At 38.8% G+C, this 18,305-nt stretch overlaps 5 protein-coding genes across 5 annotated transcripts; 2 read left to right on the top strand and 3 right to left on the bottom strand.

Moving 5' to 3' along the window:
• Positions 1-591: 591 nt before the first annotated feature.
• Positions 592-3,415, top strand: GCK72_017543 (uncharacterized protein; the record flags this gene model as incomplete). Its single annotated transcript, XM_053732139.1, has 9 exons — positions 592-708; positions 771-941; positions 1,231-1,371; positions 1,417-1,497; positions 1,550-1,652; positions 1,701-2,065; positions 2,115-2,279; positions 2,579-2,766; positions 2,812-3,415. 9 exons carry the CDS (start codon positions 592-594, stop codon positions 3,413-3,415), a joined length of 1,935 nt encoding a protein of 644 aa, XP_053581052.1.
• A 1,198-nt stretch (positions 3,416-4,613) lies between these two features.
• Positions 4,614-8,864, top strand: GCK72_017544 (uncharacterized protein; the record flags this gene model as incomplete). The annotated part of the gene is made up of 12 exons (XM_053732140.1): positions 4,614-4,737; positions 5,557-5,708; positions 5,763-5,880; positions 6,739-6,836; positions 6,884-6,970; positions 7,026-7,471; positions 7,516-7,708; positions 7,753-7,842; positions 7,895-8,217; positions 8,319-8,542; positions 8,588-8,733; positions 8,781-8,864. The coding sequence occupies 12 exons, from the start codon at positions 4,614-4,616 to the stop codon at positions 8,862-8,864; spliced, it is 2,085 nt and encodes a 694-aa protein (XP_053581053.1).
• Positions 8,865-9,489: 625 nt separating this feature from the next.
• On the bottom strand, positions 9,490-10,856 carry GCK72_017545 (uncharacterized protein; the record flags this gene model as incomplete). The annotated part of the gene is made up of 5 exons (XM_003112525.2): positions 9,490-9,635; positions 9,682-9,990; positions 10,044-10,138; positions 10,188-10,449; positions 10,502-10,856. 5 exons carry the CDS (start codon positions 10,854-10,856, stop codon positions 9,490-9,492), a joined length of 1,167 nt encoding a protein of 388 aa, XP_003112573.2.
• Positions 10,857-11,729: 873 nt separating this feature from the next.
• On the bottom strand, positions 11,730-12,919 carry GCK72_017546 (uncharacterized protein; the record flags this gene model as incomplete). The annotated part of the gene is made up of 4 exons (XM_003112277.2): positions 11,730-11,889; positions 11,946-12,521; positions 12,568-12,783; positions 12,837-12,919. The coding sequence occupies 4 exons, from the start codon at positions 12,917-12,919 to the stop codon at positions 11,730-11,732; spliced, it is 1,035 nt and encodes a 344-aa protein (XP_003112325.2).
• Positions 12,920-15,098: 2,179 nt separating this feature from the next.
• GCK72_017547 (uncharacterized protein) lies at positions 15,099-16,314 on the bottom strand (the record flags this gene model as incomplete). Its single annotated transcript, XM_003112392.2, has 4 exons — positions 15,099-15,237; positions 15,291-15,893; positions 15,990-16,178; positions 16,229-16,314. The coding sequence occupies 4 exons, from the start codon at positions 16,312-16,314 to the stop codon at positions 15,099-15,101; spliced, it is 1,017 nt and encodes a 338-aa protein (XP_003112440.2).
• Positions 16,315-18,305: the final 1,991 nt, after the last annotated feature.

Raw genomic sequence — 18,305 nt, forward strand, 5'->3', positions numbered from 1 at the left:
AATCTAGATTCCAATATTTGGAATCCAGAATCCCAAATTCGGTATTAGAATTCTACCCAAGGCATAATATAGATCCTTCTACTTTTTTTTACGTGAACCTTAAACTCTCTCTTTTTTGGAAATCTATTTCCCTAAAAACGTAGCAACGTGGCCACACTTTTCCAAAAAAAAACCTGGCTATTTCTTCTCATCCAATTCAATTCACATTCCACTACACCCCATTTCCCCCTACCCTCCCGCTCCACTTGTCTCCAGAAACGGACGCATTTATCTTTTTGAGCCCCAGCATGACACTCCTCGTCCACTGGTCACCCAGTTCCCCCCGAAATTCCTCAAAAGGTCTCCCTTTCCCTCAACTAGTAGAAGACTCTATACATATTTTCATTGGTTTCGGTTGCCCAGACTACGGAGAGAGCTCTTGTGTTCCCCCTGTCTCTCTTGCTCCCCCTTCTTTCCCTCTCACCTCTTGCTCCATATTCTCACGTCTTCCATTTTCCACCCACTCGCTCGTGATACCTCTCTTTCTCTCCCTCTATCTTTTGTTGATTTCATTTTATTCTTATTCTGAATTCCGGTGGGGAAACAATCCTGATGACGTCGTTGTTTGATGCGTTATCACGGACTAATGATCGTCTACCGTCGCCCAATTTTTTGCCCGAGGATTTTTTGGAATTGCTAAAGAGCCCGGATTTCGATACGAAGCTTACGGTTAGTGTTATTCAGAGTCTGAATTTTCAAAGTATTTTTTCCAATTCGAATTTCATTTTCAGACCTTAATCCGAGCCGCTACAGTTGCCAAACGTGAAGAAGATTGGTTCCATAAATTCCAAAAGAAAGGAGAACTTTTCAAGTGTATTGATAAAATCATAACGGATGATCGATGGGAACTTCAACATCAATGCATCAAGTTTTTGGTGGAGGCTATGCCCACGTTTGGAAGTGTGAGTTAATTAAAAATGATTTTATGGTCATATGTATATAAGTGGACGAAGAATACAAATTTGCAAAAGTTCGGTCATCGAAACAAAACTGGTCTCGAATTCGCACATTTGTTATTCTGCCACGTAGCTGGAAAAATAGCTATTGAATCCGCACTGTAGTTGCAACCTCGCTGTATTAAAATCCTTGTTTCATCTCTATAGAACGCAGTTGCAAGTTATGCTGGCAAAGTGCATTGGAGCATTCTTGCACACATACCTTCTTTCAAAAACTCATCTTCTCGATTTCTAGGCCACCGAATACTGTATGTGCTTTGTTATGCCAAACCTCATTCCAAAACTGGTTAGTAATAAAGTGACAGTTCGGAAGATCACCCATCAAGCAATTGCCACGTTTCTTCGTCTGAAACCTGAAGCTCTTCAATCTTTTCTGGTAAGAATTCCCTAAATTTTTCGGAAACATATCAAAAAATTCCAGAAAATGTTGACTAACTTCATGCCGAATTGCAATTCAAAGCTGGAATTGATAACAGAGTTACATCATATTTTGATACCAGAGGTATGCAGATCTGAATATTTGGGAAAACAACTCACTTTTATTTCATTTTCAGCTAGTCAAATCAAATTGGCAGTGTCTTGTGGAGAACTTCACGACGAAATCCAATATTCAAGGGTGCGAAGAGCAGGCCGGCGTTCTCATGAAGAAATTGCATTGTGAGTTTGTGTGGCTCGACTAAGTGCAAGTTCATTTGATCTTTTTAGACTTTATTGGCAACGAATCTTGGCAGAAAATACTCATCAATTTATCTCCTGAAAAGCTAGAAGTTCTTGAGAGAATAACTGAAAATGTTCAAGTAGAACAAACGGATGCAAAAGCTGGAAACGGTGTATTGAGAGCGTCTGCAAAACCACAATCTGGTGGAGAACGACGTCTTCGATTCGGAATTGTTCCTAGTTTGGTTTGTGCTCTAATTTCTGAAGATGATGCCAACCAACGAATTGCTGGATTGGAGAAGATGAAACAAGTGGTAGATCAAATCACCGGGGAGGAAATCGCTCGGCTGGTTCCACATCTACATTCCTATCTGTTGATGTTGTCAAATGTCTTGGAAGACTTGAATTTTAAGGTTTAATCTTGGAAACTTATCTGAATATTCCCTATTGAAAATGGTTTAGGTAGTCGTTTTGGCTCTGGACATTGTCCGTGCGACTGCTCATCACTTGAAAGGACACATGGAAGCTCATATTCAGCAGTTTGTGAACTTGGTGGCGAAACATTTCGGAAATCAAAAATCTGTTATCAAACAGATTATTATGATGACGTTTATGGAGTTGTTTCAGGTCAGTGAAAATTATCACAAGGGAGGCGCGGACCTTTAAGAGCTGAGCTCTTTCCTACTGTAACCGACTATTATAGCAGACGGTACGAGATCATATAAATACGCTCATGAATTTTTTTTGACTTTCTTGAAGCCTTTAACTAACTTTCTCATCCATTAAGAACTCTCATAAGCTATTTTCACCAGCATGAGTACTCTTCCGGTTATATGACCCTCTCCTGCACTATTTCGACGCTTCTCTGACAACGCCGTGCTCCCTTGACTGATCTCAAATTACAAAAAACTCATTCTTCTTTCCAGAACATCAATCCAAAAACTGTCGGTGGCTGTCTCCGAGTGTTCCTTGAAAACAAAAACTCTCGAGTTCGTGAAGAAGTAATCAATATCTACACAGCCTCTTTGATGACTATCAGCCCTTCCAAATTCAATCTCCCACCTCTTGTCAACATTCTTGTACCGATGTTTCATGACGCAAAGAAACGAGTCAGGTGGGTGATACACCTGAAATGTTAATCCACTATACACTTTTTCAGATTAGCCGCATTCGAACAATTGTCGGTGGTCGCTTACCTATTGAATGGCAAAACCGAGATTATCATGAAAGCGGTGAGGGATTTCGAGCAAGATCAGAAAATAAGGGGACTGGTTGAAGCGGTGACGGCTAGAATCCGGAGACAGGTACTTCCACGTATAAGATACGATGGATTGATTGAGTACTCCACACCGCCCATGATGGATTCCTTCGATCTTGCGGAATCTGAGATGAACTTACCTTCCAACGCTGATCTCTCATGGATAGTGAGCAATGGGGGTGTCGAGCCGGACCCATTTGAGAGAACGATGTCTCCGATCAGTTTGGCTGGGAATTTGGCAAGTATTCGGAGGAATAGAATGTTGCAGGAGAAAGAGAAACCGGCAATCGGGGTTGTGAGCAGCCTGAATGCTCAGCAACCTGCTCAGCAACCCGTTCAACAACCCGTTCAACAAGTGGTCCCACAACAACAGCGCGTGCAAAATGGAATTGAAAAAAACAAAGAAGTAACGGAGAACCATCGGAGCTTGGAGGTCAACCAGAAGATGATGATGACTCGGATGAAGAGTGATGATTCGTTTGTAAGACGACAAGGATCAGGTTAGTTCAAAAGTCATCCAATATTCAGAGATCTCTTATTCACTAGGTCCCTTCTCTTTTCGCATTCTGATTATTTCCTTTTGACGTGGGATTAGTGGGCAGTGTGGGAACAAGCAAGTACTAACTAACAACCGATTTGTTATGATGATATGTAAACGAATTCGTATCATGTATTGTTGTCGAAAATACAAAAAGATATACAAAAAATGAGTGATGAATCAGTTGAAAAGAAGCTATTTTTATGGGATTTTGTGGTGGATTTGGTCACACTCGAATTGGAGAGTGAGTATTTCTGAAAACTGAGTGTTCATATCAGATTTTTTTTCCATCAAAGTAGATTAGGTATTTAAATAAATTAGCTTTTGGAAAACGGTCCATTTTTTGTGTTCATTCAATCTAGACGCACATTTTTGTAGTGAAAATCTTCTTGATAGGTCTCCTGGGTTTTAAGATGGGAGCGTCTAAAGTTTGATAATACAACTAGAAATAAACTCTTCCGAAATTTAAAATGTATCAAGAATCAGGCAACAATTAAAAATCTGACTTCTCCGCTTTTATTATTCCTCTGGCGTTGCTTAATTATGAAGCGGCATAAACCAATTATTAACAAGAATATGGGAAACTGATGAACTACATTAGGGAAGATCCAGGTTTGTAGTATTCTCTTACAAGAGAATACTAATGAGTCCAGGGCGCGTACTCGAACTTCACTAGCCTCATTTCGATCAGATAATACGAAACACATTCTGACCTCTTCTCCTATCCAAGAATAGTTTTCATCTGTTTTCCTACACCCCCGATTTCTTTAGAAAAAAACAAAAACAAAATTCAAAAATCTCAAAATTCGTACTAGACAGGAAAGTGTCAATGGTGACTGGCCGAAGAGTGGTTCTCGAACCTTCCATCCATCCGTCCAAACCAATTACGAGTCCCCTTTTTCTTCTTTTTTCGAGTCTCTCCCATTTTATTCTCGTACCCTCCTCAATGCAACAAAGCCCTAGCCAGGTGACATAACAAAAGTGACCACTTGTTTCGGAGAAGGACGCGTTGCCAGGCACCCGCCCACTTCTTCTTCAACTCTATCTACTTTTTGTATACTCTGGTGACGCTTCATTGAATATTCCTGTCCTCTTTTGTCTCCCATTTTTTGACCACTACGACTTCCAAATGTACTTATGACGTGATTTCTCCCTATTCATCCAAATGGGAACAACTGTCAGTCGTGCCACTTCTGCTCCTAATCGTATTTCTTCGTCTGTGGCTCCGATGCCGGCGTATTCAACTAATCAGAATAACATGTTCATGGTGGTGAACGGAAGAATGAGACGTATGCAATAATTGATAAGAATAAGAATAAAATAACAATGATAGAATACAATTATTGAGTTTTTCTTATTGATAACATATTCGATTATGGGTGTTATTTCCTGTGAAAACAGTCGGTTTTAGCAGTATCGCCAATACATGTGGATCCGTTGTTTCAAATTTTGAAGGCGTATATAAGACACACCGATACTTTTATTTTTGTAGTTTTCAATTTTAATAGCTCCGTAGAGTTCAAGAATACCAGCGCCTTATTTTTTGCCTCCATTAGACCTCACTTCTCTTCAATTGCGTATATCTCAAAAATTAGTAAAGTTACCGAAAAGTATCAAACTACAACAATGAAACTGATAGAAAGTTACTCCTTTCCTTAATTGACAACTTTTTGATAGCTTATTTTGTTAGAGAGATATGCGTGTCTAATCTATTGCACTATCTTCAAGTCTGTATATCTCAAAAACTAAGCAGAATCAGAAAGTTGTCAACTACAAAACGGTAGTTTATAACATTTTGAATCTTTAGTTGGTGAGTAACTTTTTGATAAATCTTTCCATTTCAAAGATAAAAGAGTTTCCAGTTTACTCATTAAAAGAGCGCGCAGAGAAGTCAGACACTCTCGCTTCTCTGCGATCTCTCCATCTCAACTGGAAAACAGTCAAACTGATTAATAACAATAAAACACCTGGGGTTGTACTAACCAAATTTTCGCTCATTAGTTTCACAGGGTACCTCTAAGAAAAGTTCTTGCAAATAATTCCCAAAAAACAAACCTAGAATTTTAGATTCCCCTGAATACAGCCTCTCTAAAAACATTTATTTCCAGCCAACTCTAACCCGAATTCAAGTACAAGTTCTTGGGAAGCACCCAGACGACCACCGATTTCTCCACCTGAAAAGGTAGTGCCAAGTGCAACAAAAAAGGAGAAAGAGGTGAATAACAATCATATTGAAAAGAAGGGAAGTCTGAAGAAAATGGTAAGATCTTCACGTGTTTCAAGAGAGATTTTGAGAACTGAGTTATACTTTTAGCGTGCTCGAAGCGACACAAATCTGTCCGAAGATCATCAGACGGATGAAATGGAAAATGATCCGCCGAGAAGTTTCGATGATCGTCCGGCGAAGGCAAGCGGACAATATTCGTTTCAAGGTGAGCGCATACATCTTTAATTTGAATTTCGAATTCTTCATGAACTAAACGAGCAATGATCAGAAGCCATACTACTAGAAATGTCGATAGATTTCTCATAGTCCAACTGCTATTTATCTCTCCTGACTAGAACTCTTTTTCTCAATACCCATCTTATATTCGTACCTCGTTTTGAACAAAGCACTCACTCTGTCACACAAAAAGAAGGCTCCAAAAGAAGAAGAAGAAGAGAATTTCGTAAGCGTAACCATGTGAGCGGACGAGCAAAAAAGGGAAAAAGAAGAAGCATCCAGAAAAAGAGAGACTCACAAAAAGGCTCGTATTCATTCTCTTCTTTTCACGAGAAAAATGTACTCGAAGAAGATGTCAACCGATATTTCTAGTACTCATCTACCGCCAATCTACGCTCACAAGACACAATCATGGCTGAAATCTGATGGAAGAGAATATCTATGGAGTAGTCCACGTAATATATACTTTTTGGATGAGGGGGAATGTAGTGTAGAATAGGGAAAGTTTGATATGAATCTGGTTTATATTTCGATATCGATTGGGACGGGATTCTCAATGGGGACTGATGCAATATTCGTATTCAGCTCTCCGTGATGGTTCTAAGGACTATAATCTTACCTTGATTTTGAACTCTTTGGGCACGGCACGAGATTACGGTAGCACTGGTGGACGCCTACTGTAGTTGTCGCTGTGAGACCAAAGTCGCTTCAGAAAAAGTCATGATTAAACTTCTCATTCGAACCGCCTGGAGCTAGATATGGCTACAACTTATGACAAAATAAACCACTATATTATAGTAGCAGGCTACCGTAGTCTAGTTTTCTCTGTGAGACCCTCGTTTTCCAGATTTCGAATCACCTATCGCCCCCGCTGCGAATATGGGAAAGAAGAGTATCAGTCATCACAGTCTTCCCATTACTTCTCATCCTCCTTTGAAACATGCGGTTAGTGAATTTCAGTATCTACTCTTCTCTATAATTCGTGCTTTAAGATCTCCCAACCACAAAAACGTGGCAACAACAACGGCCCAGCATTCCTTCGTTCCGGACAAGGACAAAGGACGAAATCGGTCTCAAAAGTGAGTTCAAACTACATTCTCTGAGAGATCAAAAGATGATTTGACCCCGTTTCAGCCTCACCGTGAGCCAACTGCTCTTCCAAAGACATACACTTCATTAGACTCATCAAATATGTCAGTGAATCTGGCGTTGAAGAAGATGGCAAATGACGAATGGTCGGAGAAAGTTGATGGATTGAATATGATCTCAACTCTCTCTGAAACACAACCAAAACAAGTGGCTGACAATCTGAAAGATGTGATTATAGCAATTCTGAATGAGTGTAAAAACTTGAGATCTTCTGTCTCGAGAGTGGCCATCGTCACTATAGGAACAGTGGGTCAGAATTTGAATTCAAAGATCGACATGGAAATGGAAAAGATTTGTGCGGTGCTTTTGACGAGAGCTGGAGATGTTTCGAATGCATTCATAAGAGATGATGCGACAGATTCATTGAATAAATTGGTGAAGGCAGCGTCGGCAGGAAAGGCTCTCCAGGGAATAATACTGGCTGGAGCAAAGTAGGTTTAGCATTTAAAAAATTATTTCAAATTGGCCGTTTCAGATCCAAGAACAACACAGTTCGTTCTTCCTGTGCTACATTTATCTACGATATCATCACAATCCAGGGAAGCTCTGCTATCCTCAACAACCCTGCAGCCCTCTCAAATGTCCTACCAGTTCTTATTCAATTCTCGAAAGATCAGTCTCCACAAGTACGCACACCTGGAAAACAGTCATTGTGCTTCTTGTCGAAGGTATCATATCTTGATATTTGTGACCTTTATTTGTATGTTTTTAGGATCCGAATTTCGAAAGGTTGATGAGAAAGAATGCGAATGAATCAGACCTCAAAACTATCAAGGAAGTACTGGCCAACGTTGAGAAGAGGGTGAGTTTTTGAGATTCCGACTCCATTTTTTCCATTGTGAATTTGTTTCCAGGGAGGAGTTGATTCCCTAGAATCCACTGCTAATCTATCCGGTTCTCTGTCTAGAATTGGAAGTACCCGACGAGTACAAAAGAAACTTCCGGATAGTCTTCAGTTGGATCTTGATGAGATTCGGACGGAGTTATTGGCTGCTGGATGGGAGAGACGGTTGTCTGGATTACAGAGATTTGAGGAGATGTGTTCTCATGCTTGCAAAGCAGTTGCAAGTGATACCAGATTGATCGAAGCATTCATTTCGAGACTCGGGGATACAAATGGCAAAGTTGCGTCGTATGCGATGGAGACGTATCTGTCGACAATGGGGAGCATGGCAAAGTGAGTTTCAACTTTCCAATCATTTTGGTGTGTACCAAGTATTTCTTATCAAATATTCATTAACTCAAACATTGAACTCCCTTTGAAACCGGTTTTTTCAGACTCTACTCCACCGAAGCCAACCTGAAAGCTGTGCTCAACCAGCTCGCCTTTGCTCTGACTGCTCACCTTTCGAGCAAATCAGAAGAGCATAAACATCTAGCAAGAACATGTATTCAACACACGATACGATCAATTGAACCCGTCAGTCTATTGCCTGCGATGACTGCAGCTACCAAGAAATCGAATATCAAACAGAGACCGTTCATCACTACCCAGTATTGTGGTAAGTGTTGTCAACGACTTACAACTTTGACTTGATTTATTTCAGAACTATGCAAACTGGCCTATAAAAGTAAACCGAAACAAGTTGAAGTAATGGCTCTACCCCTTCTATGGGATAGTATTAAGAACGGACCACCTGATGTGGATAATAAGAAAGCGGCACAACTATTAGCCAAGACTCTCGCCAAACTTGTAAGTCGCAATTTCACTGGAATTTTAATAATAATTCTTGAATTCAGGTCGGCGAGAAGCAGCTTCTCGACTTGGCAACTGCAGAACTTGATCCCAATCGCAAGAAGCAATTGGACGCTTTGATTCGGTGATCTTTCATGATTTCGGGTTTTTTATTTTTAGTGATAATTTTCTTAAATTTTTGCTCGTAGTTTAAAAAAAAAGAGTTTTATATAAAAGGAGAAAGTACTCACTTTTGATTTGTTGATTTTGTATTACAATTGGTGATTATTTAAACACAAAAATCGTGAGTTTAATCTGTCGAAAAGCTGTTTATCAAAAAGGAAGATCCAGGAAAAAGAGACATGATAACAGACATTCCGGGCGACACTAATCACCATTTGTGACCTAAAAAATGGAAAAAAAGAACATCATCAGAATCTGAAGTGAAGAAGTGGGAGTGATGATAGTCTCATTGAAAAATAATCGGCTTTAAAGCGTAGAAAAGATTTGAAACTTGAAAATTGCGCATCTCGGTTCATATTCTAGATTTAAACGAAAATTGAAAATAATTTCAGAATTATCATAATTCCAGCTTGGAATTGGTATAACACACAAAATATGGTGTCAAATTTTCTGAAATCCTGATTAACTAGAAGTAACTGGCGCAAGTTAAAAAATTTAGTCCCAAAAATGCAAATAATTTATTATGAAATAGAAAGAAAACCAAAAGAAACACCCATAACTTTACAGATCAAACACAACGCGTACACAAATTTAGAGGAGTCTGGCTCCAATAACTGGAATCAGCATAGATGTCAAAAATTGAACAGTTGCAGTCGATTTCGTTGTTGTCTGAACTCCACGAGCAGTTGTTGAACGTCCAGGGAGCGATGTAGTTGTGGGAATGTTCTGGGCTCCTTCTGAATACCAGAAACATGAATATATCGTTTCGAAATGTTATCTTACCAATCAAATAATATTGTACAAAAACTTCTCCAGCCACACTATTTACTGTCTCGAATGACAAAGTGTCAGCAATAGTGGCAACACTCCATGGTTGGATGGTAGCAGATGGAGTGACTGCCCAGTTTCCAGGTCCAGTAACAGCAAAATTAGCATTCGTCGCAACATTTCCAACCACATTCACTCCAGTTGTTCCATTAAAATTATTGTCGTGCCCAGTATGAATAGTGACTTTTCTGTCAGGTGAGGCAATTGGTTTCATATAAAAACCAGTGGTAGTCTTGGCAGTAGTGAACGAGTTGTCGATGTCAGCTGAAATATGTGAGATATTTTTGAAGTCTTGTAGATCAAAAATAAAAACTCACTGAATGATGACTCAATCACGAATTGGACTCCTTTGTGAGATTTGACGTAGAACGATCCCAAATTCAAGGAGAAAATTTGGACGGTTGGGAAGAATCTGAAAGTTTAAAAGATTAATAAACTGAGAGCCCTTAGAAAGCTCCTACTTTGAGTTTCCCCCGGAAAGAGTCACTGGATTTGAGAAAATCTGAGAATCCTTCTTCTCATCAACATCCGTTGGAATTCCTTCATAAATATTAACGGAGGACCCCTCGGCTTGCACCCATGCGCTAATGGTAGATGGCTGGTATGGTTGGATTTTGTAGTTTGTGTTCAGGAAGACAATGGTGACGTCATCAGGCATGATTCCGGCGGAGATTTGAATCTTTTCTGATGCTCCAACGTCAAACACCAAGAATCCTTTGGTGTCTGAAATAGAAAACTGGGTTATTTGATTTGAAATCCACCTGAAATTACTCACTTTGAAGTTGTTGAGCAGTAGTGACATAGAGGTATCCCTTGAGTTGATTCATCTGATCTTGGCTTAAAGTACTGGATACAACTGCACTTGTGGTGACAGCAAATGGTTGCAATAGACCAGTATTCATCATAATTTTGTTGTTTTTCAAGTCGAACAAAGTCTTGACTTGATTGTCAGAAGTCTTAACGGAGATTTGTTTCAGTAGAGCATCATCATCAGAAGAGGCAGAGACATAGATAGAATATGGTCCAGTTGCATCGATTTTAGTGTCTCCCGCAGCATTGAAAGACTTCAAATCAAGAAGTTTTTGGGAGTTGCAGACAGCAAATAGAGCAAAAACGATAGGAATAATCATTCTTATTCAGGAATTGAAAAGATGAAAACTGTGATCGGAATACCAATCACTTTCAGGTGTTGCTTTAAAAAGAACAGCTATGCAAACATTAGAGAAGGGGCGGTTTAATGGGAATGATAAGGGGAAGAGAGGGGTTATCGTCATTTGTGAGAATGAATCAGAGTGATGATTCACAGATTATGGGAAAACCCTTGTGTCCTGAAGGTAATATTGCAAAATTCTCGTTTCAAGTAAATATTTCAATACGGATTTTTGGTATCAAAGTGCGTTCTGCTATCATGGTATGACATAATTTCAGTGGACATTTTTTCACATTGAGAACTTGTTTCTGTTGAATTAGCTTTCAAAATGATTTTAGCTTTATCTGCTCTGTTATTTTGTTCCGCTTACACATTTTTCAGTTAGTTAGAAATGAAAAATTCTATATTGACCCATAATGTCAATAAAATATTGATCTCAACGGAGTGCTCGTACGAAAAAGTTGAAGGTTTTATTGTGATCTACAAGACCCTAGTTAATATCATGAAACAATCAGTGAAATCAGAAAAACTCTGATTGTCAATAACTAAAAACTGTACTCTACTGTAGCTGACAACGTTTTTGTTCAATCCGTCTCTAGAATGATACCACTTACTCACAACAGTCAGAAACAACCATACCAACTTTTTATTATGATTTTAACCATTATATTTTTTAAAAATCAGAAAATTATACTACACAAATTATTCGAATTAAAGATAGATAACATGAGAAATAGATAGAAAAAAGAAAAGAAACCAAGATCAATAAGTATTACAGACTAGTTCCCATTATACAGATACATTTCGAGATAAAATTAAGAATTGGTGGATGGAATCATCACATGTCGGGAAATTAAAATTCAAAAGGAGTACGCTGAAGAATATTGTGTTGAAGATTGTGCCAGACGACAAAGTAGAAGTAATCAGGAGCCACTTGCCATGTTGCCACTTTGCCACTGTCATGTTTGATGTCATATCCGTCTTCGCAGTCAAGATATGTATACTGATTAAGTCTGAAAATGAAGAGGCGATGTGCATTGAGTTGGAAATCAAGAATGGGAAAGCTTACATATAACCTGAACTTCTATGCTCCACCACATCGATATCTTCCAAGTATGGTGGGATTACAGGGTCTTTTGTTTCAAGTGTGGCGAATTTTACTAACAAATAATCGATTCCTTCACCATTTCCATCCATCCAGTCCTCCATGAAATCAATACAGCTTTGCGCTTTAAATCTACTTTGTTTGAATATAAACTTGGTGCAATCCAGTTGAAATAAATTATCGAGAGTCAGCCACTGCGTCGGCTTCTCACATAACAACCTTCTACAATTTAAGAGACTTGGAATGAAAAGAAAGTCATTATAGATCATTATATTGATTTTCAGAAAGTTCTTCTTTTGGACATTCTCTAGGATTGCAGTTAATTCTTGATCAGAAATTATCCTCGTTCCGAAGATGTACAGTATTTTACATTTCTCAATTTTGAGGTCTGCCAAATTCATCGTGTTGGGTAAATTGGCGGGGTCAATATTGACAGATTTCACCGACCAGCGCAACAATTCCTTCAGATACTTAATCGCTGATGAGACGCAAGAGAAGTGAGCACTGATTGGTTTAATGGAGACTTCAGTCTCGTTCAAGCTGAAAAAAAAACAAGAAAATATTTATAATTATTCTAGAAACTTACTGTATTTCCATTCGATGATCGTCGATCTCCCAAATGAATGACCGAGGATTTTCTCTTATTCTGTCATTGAAAGCCCATCTGATTTTGGGATTACCCCTTTCTGACAAATGTAGGATTGTCCCGTCGCGTGAAATGCTAACTTCTAGATATCCCTGTCTGCGTCTGACTACCGTCGGCAACATTCGGCACTTTTTTGATATCATTGAGAAAGTGATTCTGAAATTAATGAAAGTTGGATATTGAACAGGATAATAGAGAAAAGAACTTACAGATCTTGTAAGTTAAATAGCGTCAATACTGTTTCATAATCTCTTTTCGATAGTTCTCGGAGAGGAAATGGTGCCGCAGCCATGAGTATAGAGCTAGGAAGGGAATGGAGTAACTGTGAATGAAGAGATAAATGAAACACATAATGAAACACATAGATTAGGAATGGGTAGATCAAAAAAAAATTCTGTCAAATAACTGTAGGTCAAACAAAAAGTGACATCATGGTCTTTTTTATGGGAGGTACCGCTAACTAGATTATGATTCACACACTGTTAAGAGCTTTGATATTAAAGACATTTCAATAGAGCGCAGTTTTATTAGGTTGATGCATAAGTTTCTTTCTTTTTTGAAGGTGTGACTTTGGTCCTCGGTCTGTTAGCGGAGAGATTGTTTCTCAACCCAAATTTTTTTGCATTCTAATGACCTCTTTAGTGGCTAACATATAATGTTTCAAGTTAGTGCATCGACAGTCCGCTCGTGAAAACGATGACTTTTTCGGTCGCCAACCAAATGTGTATTCTGGTAAGTTTTTTGATTCTAGTCTCATCGATATCAAAATGCAGAGATCTTCATAAAAATTTAAATGCAATTTATAGAACAAAACTTTATCTTGTTATCACACTTTAGTTTTTCATCGGAATGTTGAAAATAAAAAAGTTATGATCAGACGCTCGACAGCAACAAGAAATCATGGTTCGGCTGGGTTCACACAGATTACAGAAAAATTTGAGACAGCATTTATACCAAACTATTTGTGAAAGGTAGAGGATAACATAAGTAAGTTATGCCATAAAAAGTTTATGGCCAAGTCATCATATTAAGTGATACAATTTGGGTGATGTGTTTGCTATGATTTTTGCGCTTCTCAGAAATTTTGTGTACTAGACCTGGGTGGAGTCTAGGTCTCTTCTCAACGCTCACAAACAAGTCTGAATTATTTTGTTACAAGTAATTAACAGTAGATAGATTGCTCTGTAATTGTGCAAAAGATCTAATGGATTGCTTCAAAGGTACGAGCAGAAGGCTTCATCAAATTCAAAAATCACGTGATTTTGATGATGTTGATTTCAGGCTTCTTGCGAAAAAAGAAAAATGATGTGAATATCCGAAACAAAATAAATTTAGAAATGTTAATGTCTACTCTACTCAATAATAAACATTTCTACCTATTTTCATATCTAGCGATGAAGAAAAATCGAAAACACTCGCACATCCCTAAATTTCTGTTCCTCACCTTTCTTCAGAGACGGGCATTGAACTAGCGTTGCTTAGATCAAAGGTTTTTATCATATTTTTAAACATGAATCTTTTTGTTTGTTTTAATTCTAATAAGTTTACCCACTCTCGTCAACATTTTCTAGGAAAAAATGGAGACCAAGAATGGTACCAAAAAAGGGTTCCTCAAGTGTTTTGACGTGTCTACGGCTGAGATTAAGCAGTTGACGGACCTCAAGTCGCAGGTAAAATCACAATGAGTTAAAGGTACTGACCAACTATATTTCTCATTATGTGAACTATTAGTCTTCTAGAAATTTCATACCAAAAATTACCCAAAAAAAGAAAGAAACTTATGCATCAGCCTAATAAAAACAGAGCAGCGCTAATATCATTGTCGCATTAATCCAGGCTTGTACTATGTGAGTACCGCAAATTTCCTGTGTGCTGAAATATACAATATGAAAATATTAAATATCAACAATGTGCATTCAACAAAAAAACTTCACCGAGTCCATAGTTTTTGGCGTTTTTTTTTTCAAAATACAACATGTCGTGAACGCATAAAAAGGTGTGATTTCCATTCGGTTTCATAATAGAGATACAAGTTGTCATATTATTTATTTAATTTTCGAGGAGAAACTCTGAAAAGAAAAACCTTAAATTGAGATGAAGGCAATTGTAAAACTGAAATCAACAGTTTCAAAGTAAGAGCTGTTTGTTCAAAGAAAAAAGTAATCAAGTTTTTCAGTATTTATCAGTTTCCGGCAGGTGCTCTTCAAATTCTGATAAATTCATGGATATTTTATTTGTAAATTCAGAAAAGTTTTGAGATGCAAAATGAATGACAACCAAAAGTAAAAGTTAGAGACCTTGAGGAGGATTACAGAAACATTGTATGAGAACGACAAAAGGTCAGACGGTGAAGTGTTTTCATAGAGAATACAGAATATAAGCTAGAAGATATCAATTAGTGAAAGAATCGAATGTTTTATTCGATTATTAATTCTTGGCTGGAAGAATTTCAGGAAGTTCTTCTCGGATGATTAAGGAAAACCAGGAAAAGGAATATGCCAAACTCCAAAGAAGAATCTTCTATCGCGAACGAGGACTGTAGCCACGAGTCTCCATTTTTTGTGAATAATATCGTATCCTTTTTCGCAGTTTAGAGTCTCGTCTGGCAATCTGAAAATATAAAAAAAGACTTTCGAAATGCATGAATCTTCACAACTTCTCACCTGTAATAAGATCCTCGCATCTTCTCATCCCACTCTCGTATTTGAATTGGCTCTTCCATCTGGAGACACTTCAAAACATCTAATTTCTTGATTACTGCTTCGAAAGCCACATCCAAATATTCGAACTTTTCGAGCTCTTTCAAATCACTTTTCACCCATCTCTTAACGAAATCGAAACAATCCTCCACGCTTAGAATGGTGTTCTCTTTCAACCTAATCGAGATGCATTTCAGTTTGAACACAAGTTCTTTCGTCAACCAAGGCGCCGGATATCTAACATCCAAACGACGACTTTGAAAGAAACTTATAGGGCATTCAAAGCTCTTTTTTGTGAATGCGTGTATGTATATACGTTCCGTTGCACGGTTATGTTTCAAAAGTGAAGCAAGTACTCGGTTAGGAATTCCTTTATCATCCAATATACCAGACTTGATAAACAGCTGATTGCATCTTCCGATTTTCAGATTCTTTAAACTGTGAATTGTCGCAATCGAAAAATAGTCGATTTCAATTTCAACATTTGATACTGGAATTCCTGTCAATTCAACAACATATCTGGCTACAGAGGTGACTGAGGAGTAGAGATGGGCGTTTTTCTCTCGTCTGGAATATATTTTTTTGAAAAATAATAGTAGAACACAATCAAAATTAAATGAGAACTAGATAACCCAGAATTCGTTTTCACAATGATCTGCTTACCGAGCCAACGTCCCAATTTTCCTTTTCTCCATTTTGAAATCCCATATTCCATAATCAGAACCGCTGCTGTTTAGGAATTTCAAATTTGTACCGAATTTTTCACACGAGCTCACGTGAGTCCAAACATTTTTGTACATCACTGATTTCACAATATTATAGAAACTTGAAGATAAATATGATAAACAAATTCTGAAAGTTCATGGACTGGTCATGTTGAATCCAAGAGAATAAGAACTTACAGATCTGGGATATCAAAGTGAAGCAGGACTGCTTGAATAGCTCGTAGAGACAGTGCGGGTAGATTGAATCGAGCCGGAGTGGCCATGAGTATGGTATGGAATTTGGGACTGAATAAGATAGGGAATGAATGAGACAGACAATGAATAAGACAGGGAATGAACAGACAAGGAAGTCTTTTTGTTTTTCTATTCAAACTTTGGGTTGGTAGATCAAATGTTTTGGAAACCTTTCCGGGTAGGTCAAATAAGACCAACTGATTTTTCTCTGGGATTATGTGGTCTATGTCTGACTCTAATGAAGAATCTTCAAGTGTGGTTCCTCGATTACACCCCTCAATTTTCAATCTTTGCAAATAAAATTTGTGCGCGGTCAAGGAACTCGGTCTCCATTTGGAAAGGAACATTTTGCGAATTAAAAAAACTCAAAAATGGAATCTCTTGTTTTATTATTGTATTTGAATTATTATCGGAATAAAAAAGTTCCGACAGTTTTTACCGACGCGCAAGAGTCGCGGCACTGGTAGATCAGAAACGCCCACTCATCATTAACATTTTTTCTGCAATACCAGGGCACGGTTTCAATTCTATTTGATTTCGCGGGTAAAAATTTGTTAAAAAATATCACTTTTTCATCAAATTTGATCTATTTTCCTTGAAATTTCAGTTCCACTAGAGAATTTTGAGGGACAAAGATCAAAATTTTACCCGCGAAATCAATGTAAATAGAATTGAAACCGTGCCCTGATATTGCTGAAAATATGTTAATGATGAGTGGGCGTTTCTGATCTACCAGTGCCGCGACTCTTGCGCGTCGGTAAAAAATGTCGGAACTTTTTTATTCCGATAATAACTGTTCTCATCAGACAACTTTTGGAAGCGAATATTCGAAAAGTTCAGAATTTAAAATTGAAACTATTACCCATCCGCCGGTGGCTGACCACTCGCTCAAAGTTCGGCCCGGGGACGCGAAGTGGGTCTCGTTGCGGAATTTCGATTTACGGCGGCTCTTGACCGTACTTTTGCCATAAAAAAGTTTTATACTACGGTCTTCGCGTCGAGACCCACTCCGCGACCCCGGGCCGAACTTTGAGCGAGTGGTCAGCCACCGGCGGCCACCGGCGGATGGGTAATATTTCACAAGAAAGATATTTTTCTCCGTATCGTTTCGTTCCAGAGACGGAAGTAATCACGAGTCGATATTCAGCGTATTTGAATTATGGTGCAACATTGTGACAGCACGTCAACCGTCATTCCGAAATCTCTGAAACTGAAATTCTCAATCATCATGGTCTTCGTTACATTTGTCCATATTCCGTGACTCCTGTTCTGCATTGCCGATCAAACTCCTCTTCAATTTCTCGGCTCCTCCTCAAGTTCTGGAACTATCGTCCTTGGTTGTGGGCTCCTTGACTCCTCGTCCAGTTGTGGCCTCCTCGTGGTCTCCTCCTCCTATACAGAGTTTAGGACTCCTGCTCAAGTTCTGAGTTTAGGACTCCTATTGCTCCTCGTGGGCTCCTCCTCCGATACCTCCGATGGTTTATGCCCTCCTCGAGTTCTGGGTTTATCGAGAGAGCTGTTGATGTTTATTACTGAACATCTGGCGAATGAATGACCATTACCAATGACCTCCGATTCTTGGCTCCTCCTCTGAGGATGGGCTCCAGGTCCGATCCTGGGATTCTCGTGGACTCCTCCTCCATTCCTGGAATTGTAGTGGATTCCAATTCCTCCTGAAGTTCCCGGATCCTCGAGGATTCCCTTCAAGTTCTGCTGATCCTTCGGCTCCGCGTGGACTCCTCCTCCGATGGAATCCTTCCCCGATTCTGGGTTTATCGAGGACTCCTCCTCATCAAGTTCTGGTGCTGTTGATGTTCACTACTGAATCATCCGGTCACCGGATGCTCAGTACTGAACATGCTATAACCGGATGCTCATCGCTGAACATCCAGTAACCGAATGTCCATTTTTGATCATCCTGTCACCAAACGCTCAACGCTGAACATCCTGTCTTGTGTACTCCTACACAAATATATATGAATCGACAAGTTATATATATACCCACCTCTAGAGATGTGCC

The sequence above is a fragment of the Caenorhabditis remanei genome, chromosome V (assembly GCF_010183535.1).
Source record: "Caenorhabditis remanei strain PX506 chromosome V, whole genome shotgun sequence".
Classification (NCBI taxonomy): Eukaryota; Metazoa; Nematoda; class Chromadorea; order Rhabditida; family Rhabditidae; genus Caenorhabditis; species Caenorhabditis remanei.